The sequence below is a fragment of the Otolemur garnettii genome, unplaced genomic scaffold (genome assembly GCF_000181295.1).
Source record: "Otolemur garnettii isolate 467f Iridium unplaced genomic scaffold, OtoGar3 scaffold00043, whole genome shotgun sequence".
Classification (NCBI taxonomy): Eukaryota; Metazoa; Chordata; class Mammalia; order Primates; family Galagidae; genus Otolemur; species Otolemur garnettii.
The window spans coordinates 5,932,851-5,957,228 of NW_003852438.1; the positions used below are offsets into that span (position 1 = coordinate 5,932,851).

A 24,378-nucleotide genomic window follows, 5' to 3' on the forward strand; every position below is an offset into this window, starting at 1 on the left:
ATTCTGTGTTGACGGTGCTGACCACAGATTTTATTATCATTTTTGCTTTTGCCTTTTTCTCCTCTCCTGTGCTTTGATTCTTTTCAAGTTATTGATTATAGAACTCATGATACCTAATGTGAAATGTATTTGTTTTCTGTGGAAATAACAGGCCAGATTTTACCCTTGACTCTTCTCTACAGTATTTAGCATGATCATTATGTGCACTATTTTGACCAACTGTGTATTCATGACTTTTAGTAACCCTCCTGACTGGTCGAAGAATGTGGAGTAAGTAGCTCATTTAATTATTTGCTTATTTTAAAGATTTTCATTGCTGAATCTTGCTTTGCCACAATTTATCCATCAAGGAAAAAAAATTAGTTATTACCACTCTTTATTTCATAGAGAAGGCTGAAAATACATATGAAATTTAACAAATATCCCTAGAAGTCAACTCTAGAAACTGAAAGTATGCCCTGACATTATGACCCTTCACACTGCCTCCCGCCCCCTGTGCTGGCTGGCACCTGTGCCTTATAGCCCTTGTATCTCATATCTTCAGTTCCTAATAACATTATTTTTTCCAACTTTTAGTTTCCTTTTCTTTTTAACTCTTCTAAAGTTAAAAATATCTCTGGAGCCTACCTGCTTCAAAATGATCATATGCTAGCTGGATGTGGTGCTACACACCTGTAGCCCCAGCTCCTTAGGAGGCAGAAGCAGAAAGTTCGCCTGAGGCCAAGAGTTTGAGACCAGCCTGAGCAACATAGTGAGACTCTCATTTCCAAAAAAATAAAATTTATTTATTTATTCATTTATTTATTTTGAGACAGAGTCTGACTTTGTTATAGAATGCTTGTGGCATCACCGCTTACAGCAACGTCAAACTCTTTGGCTCAACTGATACTCTTGCCTCAGCTTCCCAATTAGGACTTTAGGCACCTGCCACATTGGCTGCCTATTTTTTTTTTTTTTTTTTTAAGAAGCAGGGTCTCACTCTTGCTCAGGCTGGTCTGGAACTTATGAACTCAAGCAATCTACCTGCCTCGGCCTCCCAGAGTGCTGAGATTACAGACATGAGCCACCACACCCACCTAAAAAAAATAAAAGTTACTATGTACTAGGTGGCAGTACAGAGTTATTCCCTTGGAATACCATTCAGGATCCAAAACAACATTCCAAAGTTCTTGCATTTCAGCAAATTTCATTCACAGCTTTTTAATCCCCCTTTCTGCTGCATTGGCTGTGCCCTTTCTGTTTTGTCTTTGTTAGTTGAAGCCACTCTTCAAATATTATCTTAAGAGGTTCATTTTTAATTTCTATCAGAAATTACCTGAAGTTATCTATTTCTTTGACAGGTACACGTTCACAGGGATTTATACATTTGAATCACTAGTGAAAATCATTGCGAGAGGCTTCTGCATAGATGGCTTTACCTTTTTACGGGATCCATGGAACTGGTTAGATTTCAGTGTCATCATGATGGCGTAAGTTCTCTGCTTACTTTATTGCTATTCTGGGTGCGATTATGTGTATGGGGTTGTACTCCTGGGTGTGTTTGTATGACAGTGTTTGTAAGTGTGAGTTTGTGGATACAGCTGTATGAGGAATTAATGGATAATCATGTAAAGCCCTTTGGGTTTATGCCTATGATTCTCGCTTGTGAAGACCTTAAGTGGCCAGGCAGTGATAGCATATGCTGTGTATGTGGAGAAGGTAAGCAGAAGCTTTCCAGCTGGGAGAGAGAGTAGGGAGCGATTTCCCACTGAAGCTCTTCATATTTCATTCTCCCTTATAACATTGACCAAGGTTTGCCTACCCATCACTGGAGGGCCTCTGCAAAGACTTGGAGTTTTTTAGGTGCAAACCTTCAGCTGAAAATGAATTTTCTAGGTATGTTTTATGTAATTTAATGAGGCTGGCCAGGTGTTGCAGATTTCAGAGCACATTTAAGAGTCAAAACGTGAGCCAAGGTATCCAAACTGGCACTTCCTAAAGAGTTACTAACCATAATTTTGAACTATTGCTAGAGATCAATATGACTCTACACTGGTGGGCTAGCTATTCTTGTGATTTGTGGTGTTTTAGCAATGAAAATATATCTTTGGGAGATTTAGCTAATGACAAAAGAGTTATAGCAGACTTTATTATTTCTGTTTCCAAGTTGGGAAAGCACCTGTCATTTGAGGGGTATAATGAGGATGGTGAATAGGTTGTGTGTATGTGTGTTTGCATGAAGAGGTATAAGAGAGAATGCATTTAAATACATATAGGTCGGGGGACCAGATAGAAAGATGTATTTTACCTGTAAAATATGAGTGAATGGTATGTATGTATTGAATATTTGAAACTAGAACTTTGATTTTCTGTTGTATAAAGGCGGTTTCTTATTTTCTAGCATTATGAATGCACATTAGTGTCCATTTAAAATTTAAGTGTCCTTACCAGGCACTGACCTGATAATAAAATGAGCATTTAACACAATATTTGTGCTTCAATCCCATGAGCTGGATTTTCCTGAGTCCTGCTTTCATATGTTTCAGGCCAAAACATCACCTTTACACAGATTGCAATGATCTGATTACAACCCTTGGATAAATCATATATACAGACAATTAGTCATTTTTGCCATTGTCTATTAAGGAGTTATTTTAATATTGTCTTGTTTTTTGGGAGCTCTTGTTGCCAAAATTTGTTGTCTTTTCCTAAGAAATTATCCACAAAATTTGGGGACATAATCCTTTGATGCCTCCTGGCCTTCCTTTTTACTAACAACAGTAGATGGGCTGCCAGTAAAGCCATTCTGATTGGGATCAGTACATCACTATGCTGATAGAGTAAATCCCCAGAACCTCCTGGTTGTATCAGTTCTTTCAGATGTACTTTGAATTCTCCTTGCCCAAGTTAAATAAAGTGTTTATTAAATGTTTATATTTTGAAACTTCTTTTTCAAAGAAAAAAAATGAAATCAATAGCTTGTATATAAGACCCTTTCTTCCCCCCCATTCTCACACCCTCGCCCAGTGGTACCATTACAAGTTAACTTTGGTTTGATTCTGCAGGTATATAACAGAGTTTGTAAACCTAGGCAATGTTTCAGCTCTACGCACTTTCAGGGTACTGAGGGCTTTGAAAACTATTTCGGTAATCCCAGGTAAGATGGTCCGGGGTTGGTGTTAGGTGTTGGGTTAGGGCCCTGACGTGACGTATTGTACTTTTTGTTTTGTTGTGGTTTTGTTTTTTTCCTTTGGTGTTTGTGTTTGTGCCTGTGTTTGTCATTTGTGTCTGTGTGTGACCTCCCTTACTACAGATATGTGACAGAGTTTGTGGACCTGGGCAATGTCTCAGCGCTGAGAACATTCAGGGTTCTCCGAGCTTTGAAAACTATCTCTGTAATTCCAGGTGAGAAAATTTGTACATAAGAGTGACTTTGCCGCATCTTCTCTTTTCCCTTCATTCATTTTTGTCCACCACATTCAAAACCACTGTCAATAGAGTTGATATGGCCTTGCATTCTGCATGTGTTTCCAGGAGACATTCTCTGGAATGGCCCTTTGGTTCTTAGCCAGTTTTCTCTGACAGTGCTTGCCAGGCATGCAGCCCCTGTTCCATCCATGCTATTGAAAAAGCACGTGCTTATGAATCACTTGGATCTTAACAGTATCTAAAAAAATCATCACATAGCTAGCTGTCTCTTTGTACATAAATCATTTGCTTCCTGATCTCATGGAATTACAGTAATTTCAACATTTGCCCTCATTCCATTGCTTGTGATTTCTAGGCTTCCTATTGCATGATTTGATAGTGGGACATTATTCAAAGAGTTATGCTTTTATTGTATTAATGGAATTATTTAATCACAGAAGAGACCTACCCAGTTAACTAATCCAGTATTATAGACAAATTTTAGTGAACTGAACTTTAATAATCACTATCGTGTTCTACTGCTATCTGTTTCACTAGAGTAAGAACCAATAGACATCTACTATACATATATTCAGGGATCATTCTCAAATATAAATCCAAGTGAAAACTTATGCAGGTGCTGTTAAAATAAAAAAGGTAAGATAAGCTACAACTAAAGGTATGAGCAAATATAAGGTATGAGAAACTTGAGGGAGAAAAAGGAATCAGTGGGTGGGTTGAGTGTACTTGATTGACAATCTCTTTAAAATTTTTGCCTTTTTCTTTTTGGTCCTGGTTGAGCTAGCCCTGTGGTTCTTAACCTTTTGAAGGTTTTGGATCTCTTTGAGAATCAGATGAAAGTTCACAAATTCCCCCTGAAGCCCATCTATAGACCTCAGGTTAAGATTCCGTAATTTAATTTAAATCATTGCAACTGGGTAATACCTCTCTTTCTAAAGACCAGTCTTAAAATCTGGAAGGGAAGATATCTTAGTTAGTCTTGTGAGCCTGAGATATCCTAGCAGTAACTTGGCAGAGGTCAAGACTGTATTGCTTATGGGTTTTCCTAGAGACCAGGTTTTTCACAGCAGTTTTGTAGAAATACAGACATACAGAACACAGCCGTCCTATTCTCGGTATCACATGGTCCTTCCCCTTGTGGCTAACTCAAAAATACTTCTCTTTTCCCCTTTCACATCATCTAAATATCAGAGAGAGGGAAGCACAAAGGTAGAATCTTGGAGAAGGCAGATTTGGAATGTGGTTTACTGAGAACCTCAGGGAACGTAAACCACCATTTATCCATTTATAAATTTGAGCCATGGAATGGTCTGATAAATCCATGCCCTATTAAAGATGAATTCCTTTATTTTTAGCAGTGGTAACTGACTCCTTATCACCCAGAGGCTGGGTATCAGTTGGAATGTGTCCTTCTTGGAAAAAAAACAAAACTGCAACCAAGACTTATCAAGGTTTAGTTTCTGGCCAGTTTAAATGCATTTAACAGTATACCCAGCTTATTTAAGCCCAGCTTATTTTCCAGGCAGCCTTTCACTGCTCATTGATGGTGATCTAAATCCTTACGCAAGCCTATCTTGTTTTTTTAAGCATCTAGAGTGTCACATCTTTACTTTCATTTTTCCTTTGGTCTGTGTCCTCCTCTGGCCCCTTTTAAATAGGATCCCATGTTTTTTGCTCACTTCCCCCAACATATTCTGCAAGGCATCTGTCTCTTTATGTTCTTGTGATCTCAAAACTTCTCTTCCAGAATTAAATTGGAAAGCTGTATTCTGTTCAGTAACTGGGGCAGCAGATGCTATCTCTAGTCTAGCTCATAGCTTCTGTCTCTATTAACTTTTGACCACTGTACAGTTCTGCAAAGATAACTCTCAGTTGATGTCACATTATTTATCCTTAATACACATATAGACTATATATATATATATATATATAGTGTCCAGCAGTGCCTGGCCCATAGCAGTACTCCAAAAATGATTGTAGTATGTAGTAGCAGTTATTATAAAGAAGAAATTTAAGCCCAAAGAAAGGGTTTATATCAAGATTTAGACATAGCCTCATAGTTTGAAATAGATTCCAAGATTCCTATTTCTAGATAGAGCCCCAATTGAGCTGGCTTTGGGAGGCTAACTGAGATGGGAAATAACCTTCAGGGTAGTAAAGCCAATGTTAGATCACTGTTAGTAAGTGGTTTCTTTGGTTCTTGAATTAAAGTATGACTTTTAATCTCAGTCCTTTTGCTACTCCCCATTCTACCTTTTAGAATTATTAAGAAAAATGCAGTAAATGACATCTCCCTCAGGGAGAGTCTTCTCTCAGCCCATGTGAAATTCTGAACTTTCTATCATGATTTCTCCCCCAGAGGGCTGTCATGTTGTTCCTACCTACCTACTACCTGGGTCTCCTTCAGAGGCAGGAGTACCAATGTATGAGTCAGTGGATCTGGGCTCTTCTCTTGCTTGGAAAACTATGTTATTTTGACTCCCATTGTAGAACTGGACCATAGTTCCCCCTTAGGAAAACCATTGTTTTGTGTACCAAGTTTTTTCATGGATTAGGTCAGTGGAACAGTTGCTGTCTTTGTCTTATCCTGTTCCCAGTTTGATCGTAGGTTTTTCCCAAAGCTGCCAGAAACAGAATGGAAGTGAGAGCAACCACAGGGCTGACACTACCTGCAAGATCTCACAAAGCTCTTCAGAAGTCACCACTCCCCTGACGACCCTTCTTCCTTTCATAGAGCACTCACTCCCACGTCACCTGGGATGATGCTGTCCTCCTTCTTCACATCTTTGGTAGATACTCTGACTGTGTCAAAGCCACCAGGACTCTGGAATATTGGGGAGTAGGGTGTATCAGTTAGCTCCAACCTTTTGTATAGGAAATGCTTTACTTTAGAATCTTCTTGTAGCTTAGAAAAGACCAAATCCGCATTCTAACCCTTTTTATTTGTTAACTTGAGACCTTGATATGTATTGTTCATGGTTTGCCTTTTGATGCAAAGGCACCAACTTGAAGAACAGTGAATGCAAACTCTGCACAAAGAGGGTCAATTACACTGGAGACCCTTTCTGAATTTTCTTTGGTCTAGAATTCTCCAGGTTCAACTTGACATTGAAATATTCTGTCTAAAAGCTTATATGTCTTAAAATTTTGTTTTTACTTTGTATTTATCTGGATCCAGGGCACAAAAATGAACTTTAAAGTGACTCGGACAGAAGCTTTATATTCTACATACTCTGATTATACACTACAGGGCTGACATGCCCAAAGATAGGGTAGGGATCTCAAGGGAGTTTTCTTGGACTTAGAGAGCAGCACTTCATGGTATAAGCAGGACTAATTGGGAGAAGCTGACTTGTCTGTTGCTTTTCATTTTCATTGTTATTAAAATGGCTTCCCCAAAGCACTTCTTTGATGCTCATTACTTAAAATCATTCCATGTTGGCTGGCACCCATAGCTCAGTGAGTAGGGCACTGGCCACATATGCCGAGGCTGACGAGTTCAAGCCTGGCCCAGGCCTGCTAAAACAACAATGACAACCGCAACCAAAAAATAGCTGGTGTTGGCTTGGCGCCTGTGGCTCAAGTGGCTAAGGTGCCAGTCACATACGCCTGAGCTAGAGGGTTCAAATCCAGCCTGGGCCCGCCAAACAACAATGATGGCCGCAACCAAAAAATAGCCGGACGTTGTGGTGGGCGCCTGTAGTCCCAGCTACTTGGGAGGCTGAGGCAGGAGACTCGCTTGAGCCCAGTAGTTGGAGGTTGCTGTGAGCTGTGATACCACAGCACTCTACCCAGGGTTACAGCTTGAGGCTCTGTCACAAAAAAAAAAAAAGAAAGAAAGAAAGAAAGAGCCGGTGTTGTGATGGGCACCTGTAGTCCCAGCTACTTGGGAGGCTGAGGCAAGAGAATTGCTTATGCCCAGGAGTTTGATGTTGCTATGAGCTGTGACACCATGGAACTCTACCCAGGGTGACATAGGGCAAAAAAAAAAAAAAAAAAAATCATTCCATGTTTATTCTTTAAAGTTGCACTTTCTTAATTTTTTTCTCCTGGATATTTTATTTCTTTGCTTTTATTTCTGTCCCATTCACTCCTAACCCAGTGGGATCAGATAGGAAGCAGGGAAAATGATGAGCCCTTCTCCTTCCCATTCCAGTATTCAAAAACAAAACACTTTCTTTAAATGTATACATTGTGAACATGGCAATTTTTGCTGCTTTGTGAAGGGAGATATAAACTATGTTAAGACTGTATTCACACTCATTGTTTCTTTAAGATTTTAATCCTACTGCTTTTGTATCTATTTCCACATTGCTTCTTGAAAAAGATAACTAAAGTTTAGCCCTGTTCTAAGTAGAAAAATACAGGATCTCACTGACCTGCCTTTGAAAGCTGGTTTAGTTTAGGGCACACTTTGTGGTATGAATCTGGCCCTAAGTAAATAATATATGGCCTCCAAATCTCTCCCAAATTACTCTTGACCTGAAGAACCTTCAAGAACTATCAGTGTGAGGATTACATTTGCAGAAAAGTTGACAGGACACTACTTTACTCCCAGGACTTGCCTGGATCCAAACCTAACTCTGGGAATGAGGGACTTGTTCTTTCCCCTGGTTGACAACTACTGGTTACTACTACAGAGGCCCGTACCAGTATTAATTTTGTAGAGGAATTACCTCATGTTGCCTCACATCGATTAAATTTCTTAACCTGAGCTACAAAGTAGGGAATATCAATTAACTTTATTTATAAGCTAGCCATCACAGTGGTAGAAAATTTTGGTCTCTATATGCATGACTAATTTCTCTGGATATACCACAAAGCCAGGCTTTGATTATTTGCACAAGGGATTGCCAGGTATTATGAAAGGTGACAGGGAGGCTCAGAGGTGCCTTTGAACATAGAGTGGAGTAGAATTCTATAGCTGTGGCTTCACCTGCCTCTAAGTTCCTTAAATATCAATTTCCTCTTTGGTAGCTGACCTTTCTGTACATTGGATCCAGCTGTCTTTTGTTGGTCTATAGTAGCTGTGTTAACTGCTCTGCTCAGACACATACCAGTGCTAGTTAATGTTAGTCTTTCTCAAGAGTTCTCACTGTCCAATTAGCCCCCACGTGGCTTCTGCTGCACACTCTGTTGTGTAGGAGTCGTTTGAAGGCGCATTCTGCTCTGTTTGGGATAATCGGTTTTCAGTCAGTGTCTTGCTTGTTCTGGCATGTGGTGCTGTGAGCCGGTAGAATAAGCAAGGCAGCCTCTCTGCACAGCCGGAGCAGTGGCATTCTTCATTCTCACTTGCATCAAGTCAGGAATTCTACCAGCAACTTCTTGCCTGTATTGACTTGTGTTGATGGTACCAGAGAGCATTTTTGCTTAGCTGTTCTTACTAGTATGTTGGGCAGCTGCTTACTGGCAAGACTATAAAACTTAGCTTAGGAAATGCATTGGTGACATCATCTCCATAAACTGGCACCGATGTTGCAATTATCAACCCTAATAGAAGAAGAGTCTTGGCTGAGACTAGTGTCTGCTCCAGTGACTGTTTACATTTAATATTGCTGTGCTGTGCCTTCCTTCACCTACAGACATTAAGCTGCATCACCTTTCTTTCCTTTGCCTTCTAATTTTCCTTTACTGATCTGGGTGAGAATCTTGGAGAGTAACATATTAGATACCTATAGTTAATGTTATTTAGTAACTATTCTTGCTTAATGAAGATTTGTTTCTCTGAGCATCTCTGGGGTATAAGCAGCTGAATACCATTTCCAACTAAGTTTTTACTTTAAACTTCTTGAAAGATAAAAGAACTCTCACCACCAAGATGATCTGAGCCCTAGACTTCAAAGTAAAACACTTGAAGAAATGTATTTGTTTGTTTTAGCCTTCTGGGCTCATGTTTGCAGAGTTCTTCAGCAGCACCATCTGATTTGTGGAGAAGAGAAGGGATGTTAAACCAACCAATTGTGAGCGTTCAGGTTGAGCTCCAGGAAAGTGCTGAGTTCCATGGACGGATGATAGATTAGTTGAGTATCTCCGGTTGCAAATAAAAAGACACAGGAATAATTCAGAGAACCCAAGGACTAAATGCTGTTGGGCTTCTGGGAGCCAGTAGAAACCAGAATATGGAGCTAGAAAGCTCCAGGTAGCAGGAAGTACATGGTCTCCATCTCTCTTCTCCCCATATGTCTACTTCATTTTTCTCTCGTAGCATACTAACTTCCTTTACCTCTCAAACACATCTTAATACAATGACAGAAGATGGCTGCTGCTTAGCTCTCAAATTTATTTATTACCATTTCTACCACATGAGAAGATACTCAACTATCTCTTATCCTATTCCACATTCATGTAGGAAAGAATCTGGATTTAAGTCAAATGTCCACTGTGACATTTATAACTGTAGAGAGAAGGGGCAACTTTGTATGAACATAGCTGGCTGAGCACCCACCTTTATGGAACAGGGGATATTGGACTTCATAACCTGGAATTTCCAGTCAGATGGTCTTGGAACCGTCTAAAGGGTTCCCAGCCCAGGAAAATCAGATTACACTCACACTAAAACTGTGAGTTTATTTAATTTATAACACAGACCCATTGGTTTGACTGTTTTATAGTATTATACTCTTGTACAAATACAAGTAACAGTTTACAGCTCATTTCTCAGTTGGAAGGGGCTTGAATGAGTGATCATCCTGTCTTCAGACAGGTGAGAACCATGAGGAGAGATGGCTGTGTAAGCTCTGCAGAAAGAAATCCCATTCTTTGGTACCATTCAAATATTTTTTTAAATCACTCTTTGACTTTGGTAACAGTAGGCCTGCATGATTTTAGAAGCCTGCATTTGAATTATTGACCAGTATAGACCCACCTCAACCCAGTCAAAATATAGTGAGGACTTTTCTATTCCTCAGCAACTGCATGGAAATAAGTTCCATAGCACTAGAACTATTCTTACTTCTTGATGGCTGCCTTCTATTTTATTCAACCAAAACCTTTTAAGCTAGCTCTATGATTATGATATGGTTTCTCAGAGCCTGAGGTATAAAAGGATGGTTTGAAACTTCAGCTACTTAAACAAATAATAAATATCTTTACCAAGTTTTGTCACTTATTTGTGTGACTTAAGCGATATATCCAACCTCTTGGAATTTCTGAAATTTTTAAAGACTTCTAAAAAGGAGATTCTTCAACTCCTTCTCCATGACTCACTGCCATGTGGTGCTGTTTATCCATATTCTATAGATGAGAAAATGAGACTGTGAGAGGTGACTTAAATTTGACCTGAAGCACAGTGGGTCATAAGTGGTGAGAGAACCAGGACAGGATTCTTGCTTTCTGATTCTCAGTCTGCTATTTTTACTGCACAGCCTCGTGAGGAGAAAAGGAATCAGATTAGCAATGTTTTGTTTCCTGGAGCCCAGGCAAGCTCTTCCTAATCCCCTTGGTGGCCAGAGTGGCCATGGAAGGCCCAAACTGCAAGAAAGTACAGGCACATCTCTTCATCACTGCAATCTAAGTCTTGGCTCTTTATTCTTTAATTCCCCTTAAGTCTCTTTTAGGATATCTGTAACATTTCTCATTCATTTACTCTTCCAATAAAAATTTATTAAGTGCCTACTTTGTGCCAAGTCCTGTGCTAGGCATAGCATCTGTTGCTGCTTTTGGACTCTGATCAAAAATTTTATTGAGCACAACTTTGAAAATTCTAGATGATTGGCTTGGCACCTGTGGCTCAAGCGGCTAAGGCGCCAGCCACATACACCTAAGGTGGCAGGTTCGAATCCCCAGCCCGGGCCCGCCAAACAACAAGGATGGCTGCAACCAAAAAATGGCCAGGCGTTGTGGCGGGCGCCTGTAGTCCCAGCTACTTGGGAGGCTGAGGCAGGAGACTCGCTTGAGCCCAGGAGTTGGAGGTTGCTGTGAGCGTGATGCCATAGCACTCTACCCAGGGGGATAGCTTGAGGCTCCGTCTCAAAAAAAAAAAAAAAAAATTCTAGATGATTACTTGCAAAATACAGCAAAAGAAGAGTCATGTCCATACCACCCATTAGATCAACAGCAGATGAGGTTAGCCCTAAGCAGTGTCATTGTCTCAGTCTCGTTCCTTTGAAGATACACAGCAAGGTACATAACTTACATATAACAGTGGTAACAGTGTTAAGTGCTGGCTATGTGGTACACACCATACTAGATATTTTACACTTATTATCTTAATTAAACCTCACATTAACCCAATGAGGTTGGTATTTTAAATCCCTTTTCATAGATGAGTAATCTGAAGTTCAGACAATAATAGTTAATATTTGACCTGTTTACTGCTTTGTTAAAGTGTTTTATATGAATCATGCTTAATCAACAGCTCTATGATATGAAACTATAATTATCCCCATTGTAAAGATGAGAAAAGCCGAGATGCCAAGAGGTTAGGTTTATTACTTAGATCACACAAGTAAATGGCATAACTTGGTTAAGATTGGTGATTATCTATCCAGCTATACACTTCAAACCCAGAATTAGGATTCCTTTGAAATTCAGTCCAATATTCTTGCCTTCTGAAGTGGACCAGGGATAAGGCCCCTCTTGAGGCCTGTATTTCAAGGCTCAACGCCGACCTCTTGTTCACCCCTGTGCATTGGCCACCAGGAGTGTTCAGTGCTTTATTCGCCACGTCCTGTGGACAGCCCGATGTCTAGGTATGCCATGGGGAGCCACATGTAGACTTATGTTGACCCAGTGTGGGTCACTGATCTCTCCCTGTGGAATTAAGAAATCTACCTTCAGGTCTACCAGCGGCTCTCCTTTAAATCTAAAGTTAAAATGAGTTTGTAAGTGTTTTTGTTTTTTATTTAGGACAGAAAATGGTCATTGTAGAAAGCAGGGCATATATGTGATACAGAGGTGTATTTGTAGGATGGAAAGGCAAACTATAAATACTAGTTGATAATAACTGACCTTTTCAATACATTGGCATTTCCAGAGCTCTGGGGAAAATATTATCATATCTTCTTATTAATTGGCTTTTTAACTTCTCGGTGGTTTTCTTTACAACCTGGAAGCCTCCTCAATCCCTGTTTTTATTTGTTTCTTCATCAAATATTACTAGGTACCTCCTATGGGATAGGCACTAATAGATACAAGCTGTGAGCAAGACAGGCATAAAAAAGTTTATTGTAATCATGATAAATGCTGCAGAGGAAAAGTATTAGGTGAGGAAAGAAGAGTTGCAGACTCAGGGAAGGCTTTCTGGAGGAACTGATGTTTAAACTGAGACTTGGAGCGTGAGTAGGAGTTAGACACAGAGGACTAGGTGATGGAAGGGAGCATTCCAAGCACTTGTGAAGGCCCTGAGGCATGTAAGAGGTTGGCTCATTTGGGGAACTGAAAAATAGAGACAGGAAAGGATTCCCAGGAAGAAAGGAGCCACATATTGGTAGAAGAAGCTTTCTTTTGCTTTTTAGAAAATGTTGACTTTAAAATGGATAATTCTGAAAAATTGATGATTTTCATGATCCGTTTTTATTCCCTTGGTATAGAAATAAAGTGGCCATATTTCAAAGGTGGTGCTGTGGGGAGTAGTAGAAGCCACTGGGTAAGAGGGAGGCTGGGGGAGGTGGGGAGGGCATTGAGGTGACTCTGACTCTAGGGGTTCTGTCTCCCCAGGCCTGAAGACAATTGTAGGTGCCCTGATTCAGTCTGTGAAGAAGCTGTCAGATGTGATGATCCTGACAGTGTTCTGCCTGAGTGTTTTTGCCCTGATTGGACTGCAGCTGTTCATGGGGAACCTTCGGAACAAGTGTGTTGTGTGGCCCATAAACTTCAATGAGAGCTATCTTGAAAATGGCACCAAAGGCTTTGATTGGGAAGAGTATATCAACAATAAAAGTAGGTGGCCTCTTCTCTGCAGGAGGAAAAGGGAAAGCCTATCCCTAGTTTATATGGTCAGAAGTCACCATTGATATTAAAATGTAGTTGGAGCCAGAAAGGAAGGTAGCACTCTTGGAAGAATTCTTGTGACATAACTGCCTTTCCTCCAGTTAGGATTTTATTCAGAAGCTCTCAAACATTAGCTTTCTCTCCATTTTCTCTTCCTTTAAAACCAAATGAAACTTTATAGATTCTTTCTATGTACTCCTAAACTTTTGCTTTGAAGTTCAGGCTTAGAAGTTTGATAAAAATTCTTTTTCCCTGGCTGTGTTACCTGGAATGCTTAAATATTTAGTCCAGGTTATACCTGTGGAACGTAAGATTGCTTAATACTATTAAGACCTGAGGGAACAATCAGGTCTAGGCAATCAGGTGGTCTCTAAAGCACCATTTATCCTATTAAGAAGTTATCCAGTTAAGAAGTTTTAATAATTTTGAAGAACCAAAGCGCTTGGATTTTTCTCTTAAGGAAAATTTGGTGTAGTGATACTTTATAAACTAATGAGAAAAAGTTAACAATATCACTATTACTCCTAAGGGAATAAAGTCAGTTAAGTAGCTGTAGGAAAATGTTACAAAGGAGATTTTAGGGATACATTCAGGAAAGGGGAAAATGCCTTCTAATTTAAAAGAGGACATGGTGGCAGGGCACAGTGGCTCATGTCTATAATCCTAGCACTCTGAGAAGTGAAGGCAGAAGGATCGCTTGAGGCCAGGAGTTTAAGACCAGCCTGAGCAAGAGCAAGACCTGGCTCTACAAAAATTAGAAAATATCCCAGCTACTTGGAAGACTGAGGCAGGAAGATTGCTTGAGCTGGGAGTTTTAGGGTCTATGAGCCATGATGATGCCACTGCACTCTAGCCTGGACAATAGAGTGAGACTCTGTATCAAAGAAAAAAAGAAGGACATGGTGACTAGTGACCAGTGAGGAGTTCTAGAATATCTTTGATAAAGAGAAGTTATAAGAATAGCAGAATAAAGTTGTATAAATTAGGGATATAAAAACCAGAACACTTACTTTTAGACTCTTTTGATTTAAGAACTAGAACCTGCATATAGATTTAAAGTATGAGTGGAGGCCAGATAACTCTGAGAAGAGCATTGCACCAAGGATTTCAGGGTAGCACTTTTAATTTGTAAATATATAGGAAAATCATTAATGGTAAAGAATTCTTATCAGCTTTCACTGCTGTCAGAAAAGATTTATATGAGCCAAAGTCAATAACTGTTTCTGCTAGAATGAGGTAGGAGCAGTGCAGCCTTATTCTCTCATCCACTTAAATCTGCCTATTTATTTCCTGCCTCTTCCAACTTTTCTAGCAAACTTTTACACGGTTGCTGGCATGTTAGAACCTTTACTCTGTGGGAACAGTTCTGATGCTGGGTAAGTAGCTCACCTAATTTTACTCTGATTCCTTAAAATATGTACCTATTATTAATTGGATCAAAATGGACAGTATTTTTACTTCATGCTCACGTAGTATACTCTACAATTGAGTCTGACCAATTGGTTGGCAGAGATTTTCTTTCTATTTCATATTTGTCTGTCTAAAGTTGACATTTCACTAGTAAGTGAAGGTGCCTGTAGTCTTAAAGCAAAATCAAAGAAAGATGTAAAAGGCTAGGGATAGGGCTCGGTGCCTGTGGCTCAAGTGGCTAAGGCACCAGTTACATACACCTAAGGTGGTGGGTTCGAATCCAGCCCAGGCCCGCCAAACAACAATGACGGCTGCAACCAAAAAATGGCCAGGTGTTGTGGTGGGCACCTGTGGTCCCAGCTACTTGGGAGGTGGAGGCAGGAGACTCGCTTGAGCCCAGGAGTTGGAGGTTGCTGTGAGCTGTGATGCCACGGTACTCTACCCAGGGGGACAGCTTGAGGCTCCATCTCAAAAAAAAAAAGGATAGGGATAGAATCAGTAACACCAGATAGCTTACCTACCTCTGTGGACTCCTCTCATCCTACCTTAGGACGATTAATACAATGGAGAGTAAGGACACTGTCTTGGTGATGGGTTAGCATTTAAGAGTGACCCAAAATATGTTAGGCCTGACAGCATGGGGGAGAGAAAAGGGTGGCAGCATAATATTTGAGTCCTGAATCTGCTGTCTAGCTCTAAGCCCTTAGGTAGGACATTTAACTCATCTGAGCTTCTAATTTCTTCATCCCTAAAATGGATTTAATAAGCCATGTTCTTTCTTCCTCACAGTTACTATAAGGACCCAATTGTACATCATACATGAATGTACTTTATAAGCAGGGCTATGTAAATATAGGATGATAATATCATCATTCAGAGTATATTGGTCCTCTAGAAATTGATGTTTTAATATCATGACAACTAGCAGTCCATTTCATTTCTGTGTTGAAGTAGATTCTAGAAATTACACTGAGAGAAATATCAGGTGAGTTTAAAAGCAGAAGAAATGGTATAACTGAGGTCACTGAAATCTCTGTTCTGTCTTAGGTTGTCACAAAGAATGTTAAGAGAAAAAAAAAACAATTAAGAGGGACCTCTAGTCTTATGCCATTTGGATAGTAGCTAAGTTGAACTGATTGGATTGTACATTGATATGAATCTGGGACAGTGGCATGCATAAGGATCACCTGACATGCCTCTTAAAAATGCAGATTCAGAGCCAGGCACAGTAGTTCACATCTTTAATTCTAGCTACTCAGAAGGTTAAGTTGGGGAGATTACGAGAAGGCCAGGAGTTCAAGAAAGTCTGGACAACATAGCAAAACCCTGATTCTAATTTTTTTTTTTTTTAATTAGCTAGGTGTGGCTCAGCGCCCATTGCTAAGTAGTTAGGGTGCCGGCCACATATACCAGGGCTGGCAGGTTTGAACCTGGCCTGGGCCAACCAAACAACAATGACAACTGCAACAACAAAATAGCCAGCCGTATGGTGGGCACCTGTAGTCCCAGCTACTTGGGAGGCTGAGGAAAGAGAATCTCTTAAGCCCAAGGGTTTGAGGTTGCTGTGAGCTGTGATGCCACGGGACTCTCCCCAGGGCATCATAGTAAGACTCTGTCCCCCCCCCCCAAAAAAGAAAGAAAGAAAGAAAGGGAGGGAGGGAGGGAGGAAGGAAAAAAACATATTCACAGACCCCATGTCCAGAGCTTTTAATTTCTAGGTTTCAGGTAAGACTTAGGATATCTGCATTTTGAGAGGGTATACCAGAAGATGTCCCCAGAAAATGGCTAGCTACTTATTTCCTTCTTTTAGTTTTTTTTTCCCCCAATTTGTTGCCCTGCCTCTAAGGTCATGGAGTGGGTAGAATTATGTTGTTTATTATCTCCAAGGTTATGACAGAGTGGAATTATGTTGAAAAGCCCTAAATTTCCCTTTCTCTTTTCAGACAATGCCCAGAGGGATACCAGTGTATGAAAGCAGGAAGGAACCCCAACTATGGTTACACAAGTTTTGATACTTTCAGCTGGGCCTTCTTGGCATTATTTCGCCTTATGACCCAGGACTATTGGGAAAACTTGTATCAATTGGTGAATAATACCTTTTTGTCTTTGGTGATGGAGTTTGTATGACGATATGTGGGGTAGGGGCATTTTGTGTGAGTGACATTTTATACATAGTAGCGTCTAAGGGTGGTATTTCTCATAGCTAGCTCACAATGTCAAGTGAATTCTCCCACCTCTCATCCCTGTTCTGTCTCTCTCTCTCTCTGTCTGCACACACACATACATACGCATGCATGCACGCACCTCTCTACCTATCTACATCTCCAGGTTTACTTGCTAGGGAATCATCCCTGTTTCTTGAGTGCTCAGTCGTGATAGCTGTAAAGCTCACAGCCTTGACAGCTCCCTTCTGGCCTGGGCATCCACTTTCTTTCCCTACTTCCTACTGTTTCACCATCTGCAGCATTTCTCCTTTCGGATTTTTGGGCTTAGGGTATGTGTTTAAAATTATTAGCTGCCCCTTTGTGTAAGGTACTATACTAGATTTTTTCAAGATGGGATTTCTATCTATACATAACTTGGAGGCTAAATATATCAACATCTTTGAGATTTGTAATACCTTTGGAGTGGTTCAAGCAGGCTGTACAGATAAAAATAAGATCAGCACTGGTTCAGTGCCCGTAGTACAGTGGTTATGGTGCCAGTCACATACACCAAGGCTGGCAGGTTTGAACCCGGCCAGGCCAGCTAAACAAAAATGAGACAGCTGTAACAAAAATAGCCAGGCGTTATAGCAGGCACCTGTAGTCTCAACTACTTGGGAGGCTGAGGCAAGAGAATCACTTAAGCCCAGGAGTTTGAGGTTGCTGTGAGCTGTGACACCACAGCACTCTACTGAAGGTGACATAGTGAGACTCTGTCTCAAAATAAGATCAGCACCATTTGGTTGGGCTACAGTGGTGACTATGGATAAGTTTTTTAGCTTTGCTAGTTGTGATGGAAAAGTTAGTATAGGAGATTGCTAAGGGTCTTCCAGCTTAGAAATTTTATGACAAGTCATTGTTTTCTCTTTGACTCTAGCATTGCATGATGCCAATTACTTTGAGAATAAGAAACATGTCCCCTTCCTACATGAAGGAACCTCTTTAAGGGAAGCTTCTAGTTCAAATTCCTGAATTAATTCTTAATTTTCTATTAGCCTAGCGTTCCCTCAGGTTTGAATCTTTCTCATGAAGTACTTGTGATTTATGCTAAATTGCATTAAATCTTTGTGGTTGAAAGAATAAAAGTGGAAACTTAGTTATGATGGTTGACATATACATAACTCCAAACCTGTTTTTTCTTTTGATGTCCATTTGCTCACTGTTTAATAAAAACAATAGGCTAAAGATATTCCTTCATATTTTTTTTCCTCCTTACTACCCTTTATGTCATATGGTTATATCCCTCTTTTAAAACCCATCTTACTGCAAAAGGATAAGGTCACTCAAGATGGGGACTTTCTGTGACATGGACTGCATTTCAAAGGTGAAATTTTTTTGTTAATAGTCTTTGAGGACCTGTAGATAAATGAGCTGAAGTCTTACATTCTCTTCTTTATATTTGTTTTAGAACCAACTGATAAAGTCAAGTTTAATTCTCAGCCCAGAGCATTTTTTCCCTTTAAAAAAAAAAAGCAAGCCTCTTTCTAAGAAAGAAGTATGTAGGGAATATTTGGAGATGAGGGAGATATTTTTTTGTCCCAATGGATGGATGATACTACTGCCATTTAATTTAAGTTGAGGAAAAAGGAGGCCATTTGACCACTGGGGACACAAGAAAGAATGGTCCTATTCAAAATGCAAACAGTACTCCTGCAGAGAAACTAGATCCACAAGTTGTTTTTAGCCTGGTTCATTTGATGCAAGTGACTAAGACAATGGTCTTTGTCTTTGCAGACTTTACGAGCAGCTGGGAAAACATACATGATCTTTTTTGTTTTGGTCATCTTTGTGGGTTCTTTCTATCTGGTGAACTTGATCTTGGCTGTGGTGGCCATGGCTTATGAAGAGCAGAATCAGGCAACACTGGAAGAAGCAGAGCAAAAAGAGGCTGAGTTCAAAGCAATGTTGGAGCAACTTAAAAAACAACAGGAAGAGGCACAGGTTGGTGATGAATTCTTTACAACAAGCCTTCCTGTCAGATTGTGATGACTAAGGCCCCATCTGATTGCCACTGCAATTGGTCATTTCTAGGTACAGTTTCAAATAGAGGTCAATGATCTGATTACAATAACCCAAGTAACAACTGCATATGATTGATTTAATTATTTCCTTTGTCTTAATGCCCAAATTGTTAATAACTTTTGTTGAATTTCCCAGCTGTTCAGTGTTCAACTGGTAATGATGACTGGAAAGAAAAATGTGACCAAAGCAGTTTATATAGTGTTTCCCATAAGCAGAGTATTTTGTTGAGAAAACATGATTTCTGTGATCAAAAAAGTATTGTTTCTAATTAAAAAGAAGATATAGTCAAAAATTAAAACAAAATTTGGAAAACACTTGTGATCCCATTACCCTAATAACTTTCTAATCCTTATCCAAATATGCATGTATTTTTACATCGTTGTGCCCATTATATATAATATAGTTTTTAACTTTCATTTTCAGACTTGCTCAGAAGGGATCCTCTTGGTACCAAGAAGACAAGCAAGTTCTTGTTTGAGGTATTCTAGAGAGTAAATCCCACCACTGGGTTCTGCTCTGATCACTTAGGGGCTGTTTGCCAGAATACAAATTCAGCTAGAATGTGGAGGCAGCCAAGACTTGCAGAGCCTGTTCTAATAGGCTGGGTTTCCTACCTTCCTCCTTTTTCCATCCTTTCTCTGTCTACAAGAAGGAAACGCTGAGGACTGATTGGTTGACTTTGGGTAGCTCTAGTTAAATGCTTATGGTCTGGTCTGTTGCTGCCTCCTTTCCTAGGCTGCAGCAATGGCCACCTCTGCAGGAACTGTCTCAGAAGATGCCATAGAAGAAGAAGGTGAAGAAGGTGGGGGCTCTCCTCGGAGCTCATCTGAACTTTCTAAACTCAGTTCAAAGAGTGCCAAGGAAAGACGCAACAGGAGAAAGAAGAGGAAGCAAAAAGAACTCTCTGAAGGAGAGGAGAAGGGGGATCCTGAGAAGGTGTTTAAGTCAGAGTCAGAGGACGGTATGAGGAGGAAGGCCTTTCGGCTGCCAGACAACAGAATAGGGCGGAAGTTTTCCATCATGAATCAGGTAAACTCTTTGCATTGGGTCAAATAAGCCTAAGAAATTCTGGTTTTCCTAGTCCCACTTGATTTTGATTTTATCCTTTGGCCTAACCTTTTCCAGGCCCATCTCAGCCTCCTCTGTCCTATCTCTCTGTGCTCCTTATTGTTCTCCTCTGCTGCTCTAATCCTGCCTTCCCTTCTCTGAGGTAAAAGCCAGCCCTAAGGCTACCTGATCCCCTGCTGCGTAAGGTATATGTTAACACTCGAGTGCCTCACGTTCTAAGACTTCAGGAAGAGCTTTTCTCCTCTTAGCATCTGGACGTCAGAATTTAGCTCAAACATCTTTGTTTAAATATTATATACAGGAAAACCTCCATAGTTGACTACCTCCTTAAGTTGACTTAATTTCTGTAGACTGGATGTGCACCACATGTATGTACCAGTATGGTAGCCCTAGTTCCTTATGTTGACCACCTCCATATGTTGACCAGCTGGTTGCGGCCCCTTGGGCCGTTCTGCTGTATAATTAATTGTAGGTAAGTATGATAATAATAATGGTGGGAGTTAGGGAACTGTTTAGGACTAATTATTTGAGCACGACAAGTTCCACTAGTTAATTATTTTTGATACACAGTATGATGGTGATAAGTAAGCCTATAGAAGATGAAAAGCCTCTAGTTTTTCCCTACTGTGATATAAATGGGGTAACTAAGACAGAGAGAGGGACAGGGACTTAGGGATAATTCCTGAGCATTCTATTACTGTAGACATCTCACATGATAAGTATTTTTGGATTTCAAAGACCACTACCAAAAGCCAATTTCTAAGCCATTTAATTCCTCTTTTTAAAGAAATGCTGACAAGTCTATAGGAATAGAACAGGTTATAGTTCATGTTTATGGCAGTGTTTCCAGTGTCTTTTTCTCTTTGACGGGTATGTTTATGTTCATACTGTCCTCACTTAGATAAGGTCCTAAGCCAAGGTCTGTTTCTTTGCACATGGTTAGCATTCAGAAATTATTGGGCAAATGAGTGCAAGACTTTGGGAAATCTGATTTAACCCCTTCTGGGTCTTCTTTATGGCCTAGAGCCATCTCTGTCTAACCTTCACCTCTGCTTTCTCTTAGTTCAGCCTCTTTTGGGGAAAAGTATGATTGTGGCATTGTTGTAATACTGCTCCTGTCTTGAGAGCCATCACTGAAGTAGTTAATGAATACCTTAGTGCTGTTAATGCCTTGCTGTTGAATGATCTCTGATTATTCTGTAGGCTTTAGTACAGAGTTGTACTGATTGCTCCCTAGCTCAAAAAATAAAACCAGGCTTCTAAGATGTCCTGCTTTGCATGAAAATGTTCACTTCCTCTAATTTCCCCATGTGGAAAAACATTATAAATTCCTAGAGACCATGGCAGCCTGCCAAAACTTGCTTAGACACCCCACATGGTAGTAATGTTCTCTGCCCCAGGACTCTCTTGCTGCCTCTTTGGAAGAATGACTAAAAGAACTGACACCTGGAGAGATTAACATATCCAAGGTTAAAGAGCTCATAGGTGTTCCAGCCAAGATTCAAACCCAGGTCCATGTGACTCCAGAGCTTGTGCTCCTACTCAGCCCTCTCTGCTGCCCTACACACATACACTATCATCTCTTTGTTGGCTTAGTAAGAAATGTTCAGTTTCTCCACGGCACAGTTCAGGTCATGTGTCAGTCTCCTTTGCTGCTGCATCTTTTAAGATGGCCTTGAGACATCTGCCCACCCATTTCCTACCCAGTTCTCTATAGAAGGCTCAGAACAGTTTATAATTACTAAGTCGAATCCGTTTTTGGAAAGTATTTTAATTATTCTATTGCAGCAGTTCTTAAACTTTTTGGTCTTAAGACTCCTTGATATCCTGAAAAGTTATTAAGGGCTTAAAGAGCTTTTTAAAAATGTGTTTTTAATTTATCATATTAGAAATTATAATTAAGAAATTTTGCAAATACTTATTTAGTAATTTCTTAAAACATAATGATAAACTCATTCCACGATTAATACAAATTATATATTTTTTATAAAAATCAACTATTTTCTAAAACAGAATAATTAAGAAGAAAAGAGATATTGCTTACATTTCTGTAAGTCTCTTTAATCTGTGATTTAATAGGAAACAGCTAAAATATCGTACCTGCTTATGCAGGCATTCAATGTGTTACAGTATTTTTTTTGGTTAAAGTATTTGAAGAAAATCCAGTCTTGTACAGACAGGAAGTTGGAAAGGGGACTTCCTATTAATATTAATAGCCTTTTCATGTAATTGTGAATGTTCCTCTTTGATGCCCTTCTAAAACTCAACAGTGGCAACTTCTTTACTGGTTAGTTATAATGTGAAATCTGAAACTATATCTGTAACTTTGTACTCTCTTATAATAAAATATTTTGCTCTATTTTGTGCCATCGATCTTTAACCCATGAATGCTTTGCACCATCAGGTATTGATCATTTGGGAAATCTTAGTTCACTAAGTTATGCAAACCTTCCAAATTCTGACCTACAAAGGGAGGGAGCAAGATGGCAGCCCAGTAATAGCTTCTTTGCAACCAGGCACAGTGTGATTGGGGAGAGAAGACTCCAGGCATCTCTGGCTTATGGGCTCTGCCCAGAAACATCCCTTTGGGGATGTAGGGAGACAGCGAGAGACTTCTGGACCCCAGGAGGAGGACAAAAGCAGTGGAGAAGTGGCAAGTGGTTGTGTTCGTTTGGTCTGAGGCCATGGCTGCCGGAGCTGTAACTACAGCAGCAGTATGATTGCAAACAGGGAAGGCCTTGTGGGGTTGTTTTGTTTTTTTTTTTGACTTGGGCACTCTGTTGAACTACCTTGGGAGAACTTGGGTGAGAGTGTGGATGACTTTAAGTGTTGTCTAGGGTCCCAGACTGAGCTGCTGAGCCAGAACAGAGCTAATATTGTTGGGCTGTGGGCCGCTTACACAGCCATTGTGGGAGAACTGCCCCTGCAGGCTCCACCCTCAGGGTTGCAGAGCAAGGCTCAGGCTGGGACACCTTGAGCAAGTGATCTAGTGATTGAGCAGCACCAAAGGCCAGGACTGAGATACTGGGGAAGAGCAAAGCTTTCAGTGTTTGGCAATAAGAGGGCTGCCTTGTAGCCTCAGGGGCATAGAACGGGACTGGTTTTAGCACACTGGATAAGCCGGCAGCCACTTCAGGAAAGATCCCAGTAATAAGTGCTTTCCTGGGAAAGCTTCTGCTTAGCCAAGGTTAATGGTTTAAAGTGTCTTTTAAGTGGGCCGAGGAGAGATTTAGGTTCTCAACCCTGTGGGGTTTCAGAAATCAGCAGAGGCCTTGAGTCTCCATCTCATACAGCTGTATCAGCATGGTGATTAACATCCCATACCACAGAAGATCACCTCTTGCCCAGACAATATTCAGCAAGATATATATATATATATTGCTTTGGTTTGTTTTGCTTTGTTTTTAGAGACAGAGTCTCATTTTGTCGCCCTCGGTAGAGTGCTGTGGCATTGCAGCTCACAGCAACCTCTAGGTCTTGGGCTTAGGTGATTCACTTGCCTCAGCCTCCCAAGTAGCTGGGACTACAGGCGCCCACCACAACACCCGGCTGTTTTTTGTTGCAGTTTGGCTGGGGCCAGGTTTGAACCCACCACTCTCAGTATATGGGGCTGGCACCCTACTCGCTGAGCCACTGGTGCCGCCCTGGTTTTTTTTTTAATTTCAACATTTTAGCCTCTAGATTTTTCTTTTCTTCTTCTTTTCTTTCTTCATTTTTCTAGGTTAAATATAATTTTCCATTGTTGCCTTCTTTAATAATAAGAACTTCATTTTTGCTAGTGTTTCCTTCCATATTATTTGGTTTCCCCCCAGTTTTATCCCATAAGGTTTTCTGTTTATTTGTTTTGGTTTGATTTATAGTACTTTTGTCTTTCCTCTCTGTTTGGTTGGAGGTGGGGTACCATGTCTACTCAGGCTGGCAAAGAGCTGCTGACCTCAAGGAAACCACCTAACCCAGCACCCCCATAAGTTCAGGGTTTTTAAGGTTGGGTCAGAGTACCCTACTGTATACCTTTATTACTCCTGTCTCCCTCTTTCTGTGCCTCTCTTCTTTTTGTCAGTATTCCTTATACTCACCCCCTCTCCTTTTCTCTTTTTTCTTTTCTTTAAATCTTTTTTTCCTTCTTGCTCTTTAGACTTCTCGTCCTTTTGGTCCTGTGCCAAAAGGACTCATAGAAACCTTCGGCCAGAGGCACCATAACTTAAACAGCAAGAGGAAGTGAAAGGAAAACTAGGGCAAGGAAACAAATGAAAGAAAACACTCATGAGAAAGAATCAGCAGAAAAATCCTGGCAACATGAAAAAGCAGTCCAGAGCAACCCCCCCCCCCAATGGAT

At 40.4% G+C, this 24,378-nt stretch overlaps 1 protein-coding gene across 1 annotated transcript in view; it reads left to right on the forward strand.

The window, feature by feature from the left end:
• The window catches only part of SCN8A (sodium voltage-gated channel alpha subunit 8), a 138,493-nt gene that overhangs the window by 23,569 nt on the left and 90,546 nt on the right, over nucleotides 1-24,378 (forward strand). Inside the window, exons 3-10 of the mRNA XM_023513642.1 lie at nucleotides 181-270; nucleotides 1,341-1,469; nucleotides 3,293-3,384; nucleotides 13,066-13,287; nucleotides 14,651-14,714; nucleotides 16,692-16,833; nucleotides 18,687-18,893; nucleotides 19,710-20,003. Of these exons, the coding sequence (XP_023369410.1) occupies nucleotides 181-270; nucleotides 1,341-1,469; nucleotides 3,293-3,384; nucleotides 13,066-13,287; nucleotides 14,651-14,714; nucleotides 16,692-16,833; nucleotides 18,687-18,893; nucleotides 19,710-20,003 (1,240 nt within the window). The remainder of the gene's footprint in view (nucleotides 1-180; nucleotides 271-1,340; nucleotides 1,470-3,292; nucleotides 3,385-13,065; nucleotides 13,288-14,650; nucleotides 14,715-16,691; nucleotides 16,834-18,686; nucleotides 18,894-19,709; nucleotides 20,004-24,378) is intronic.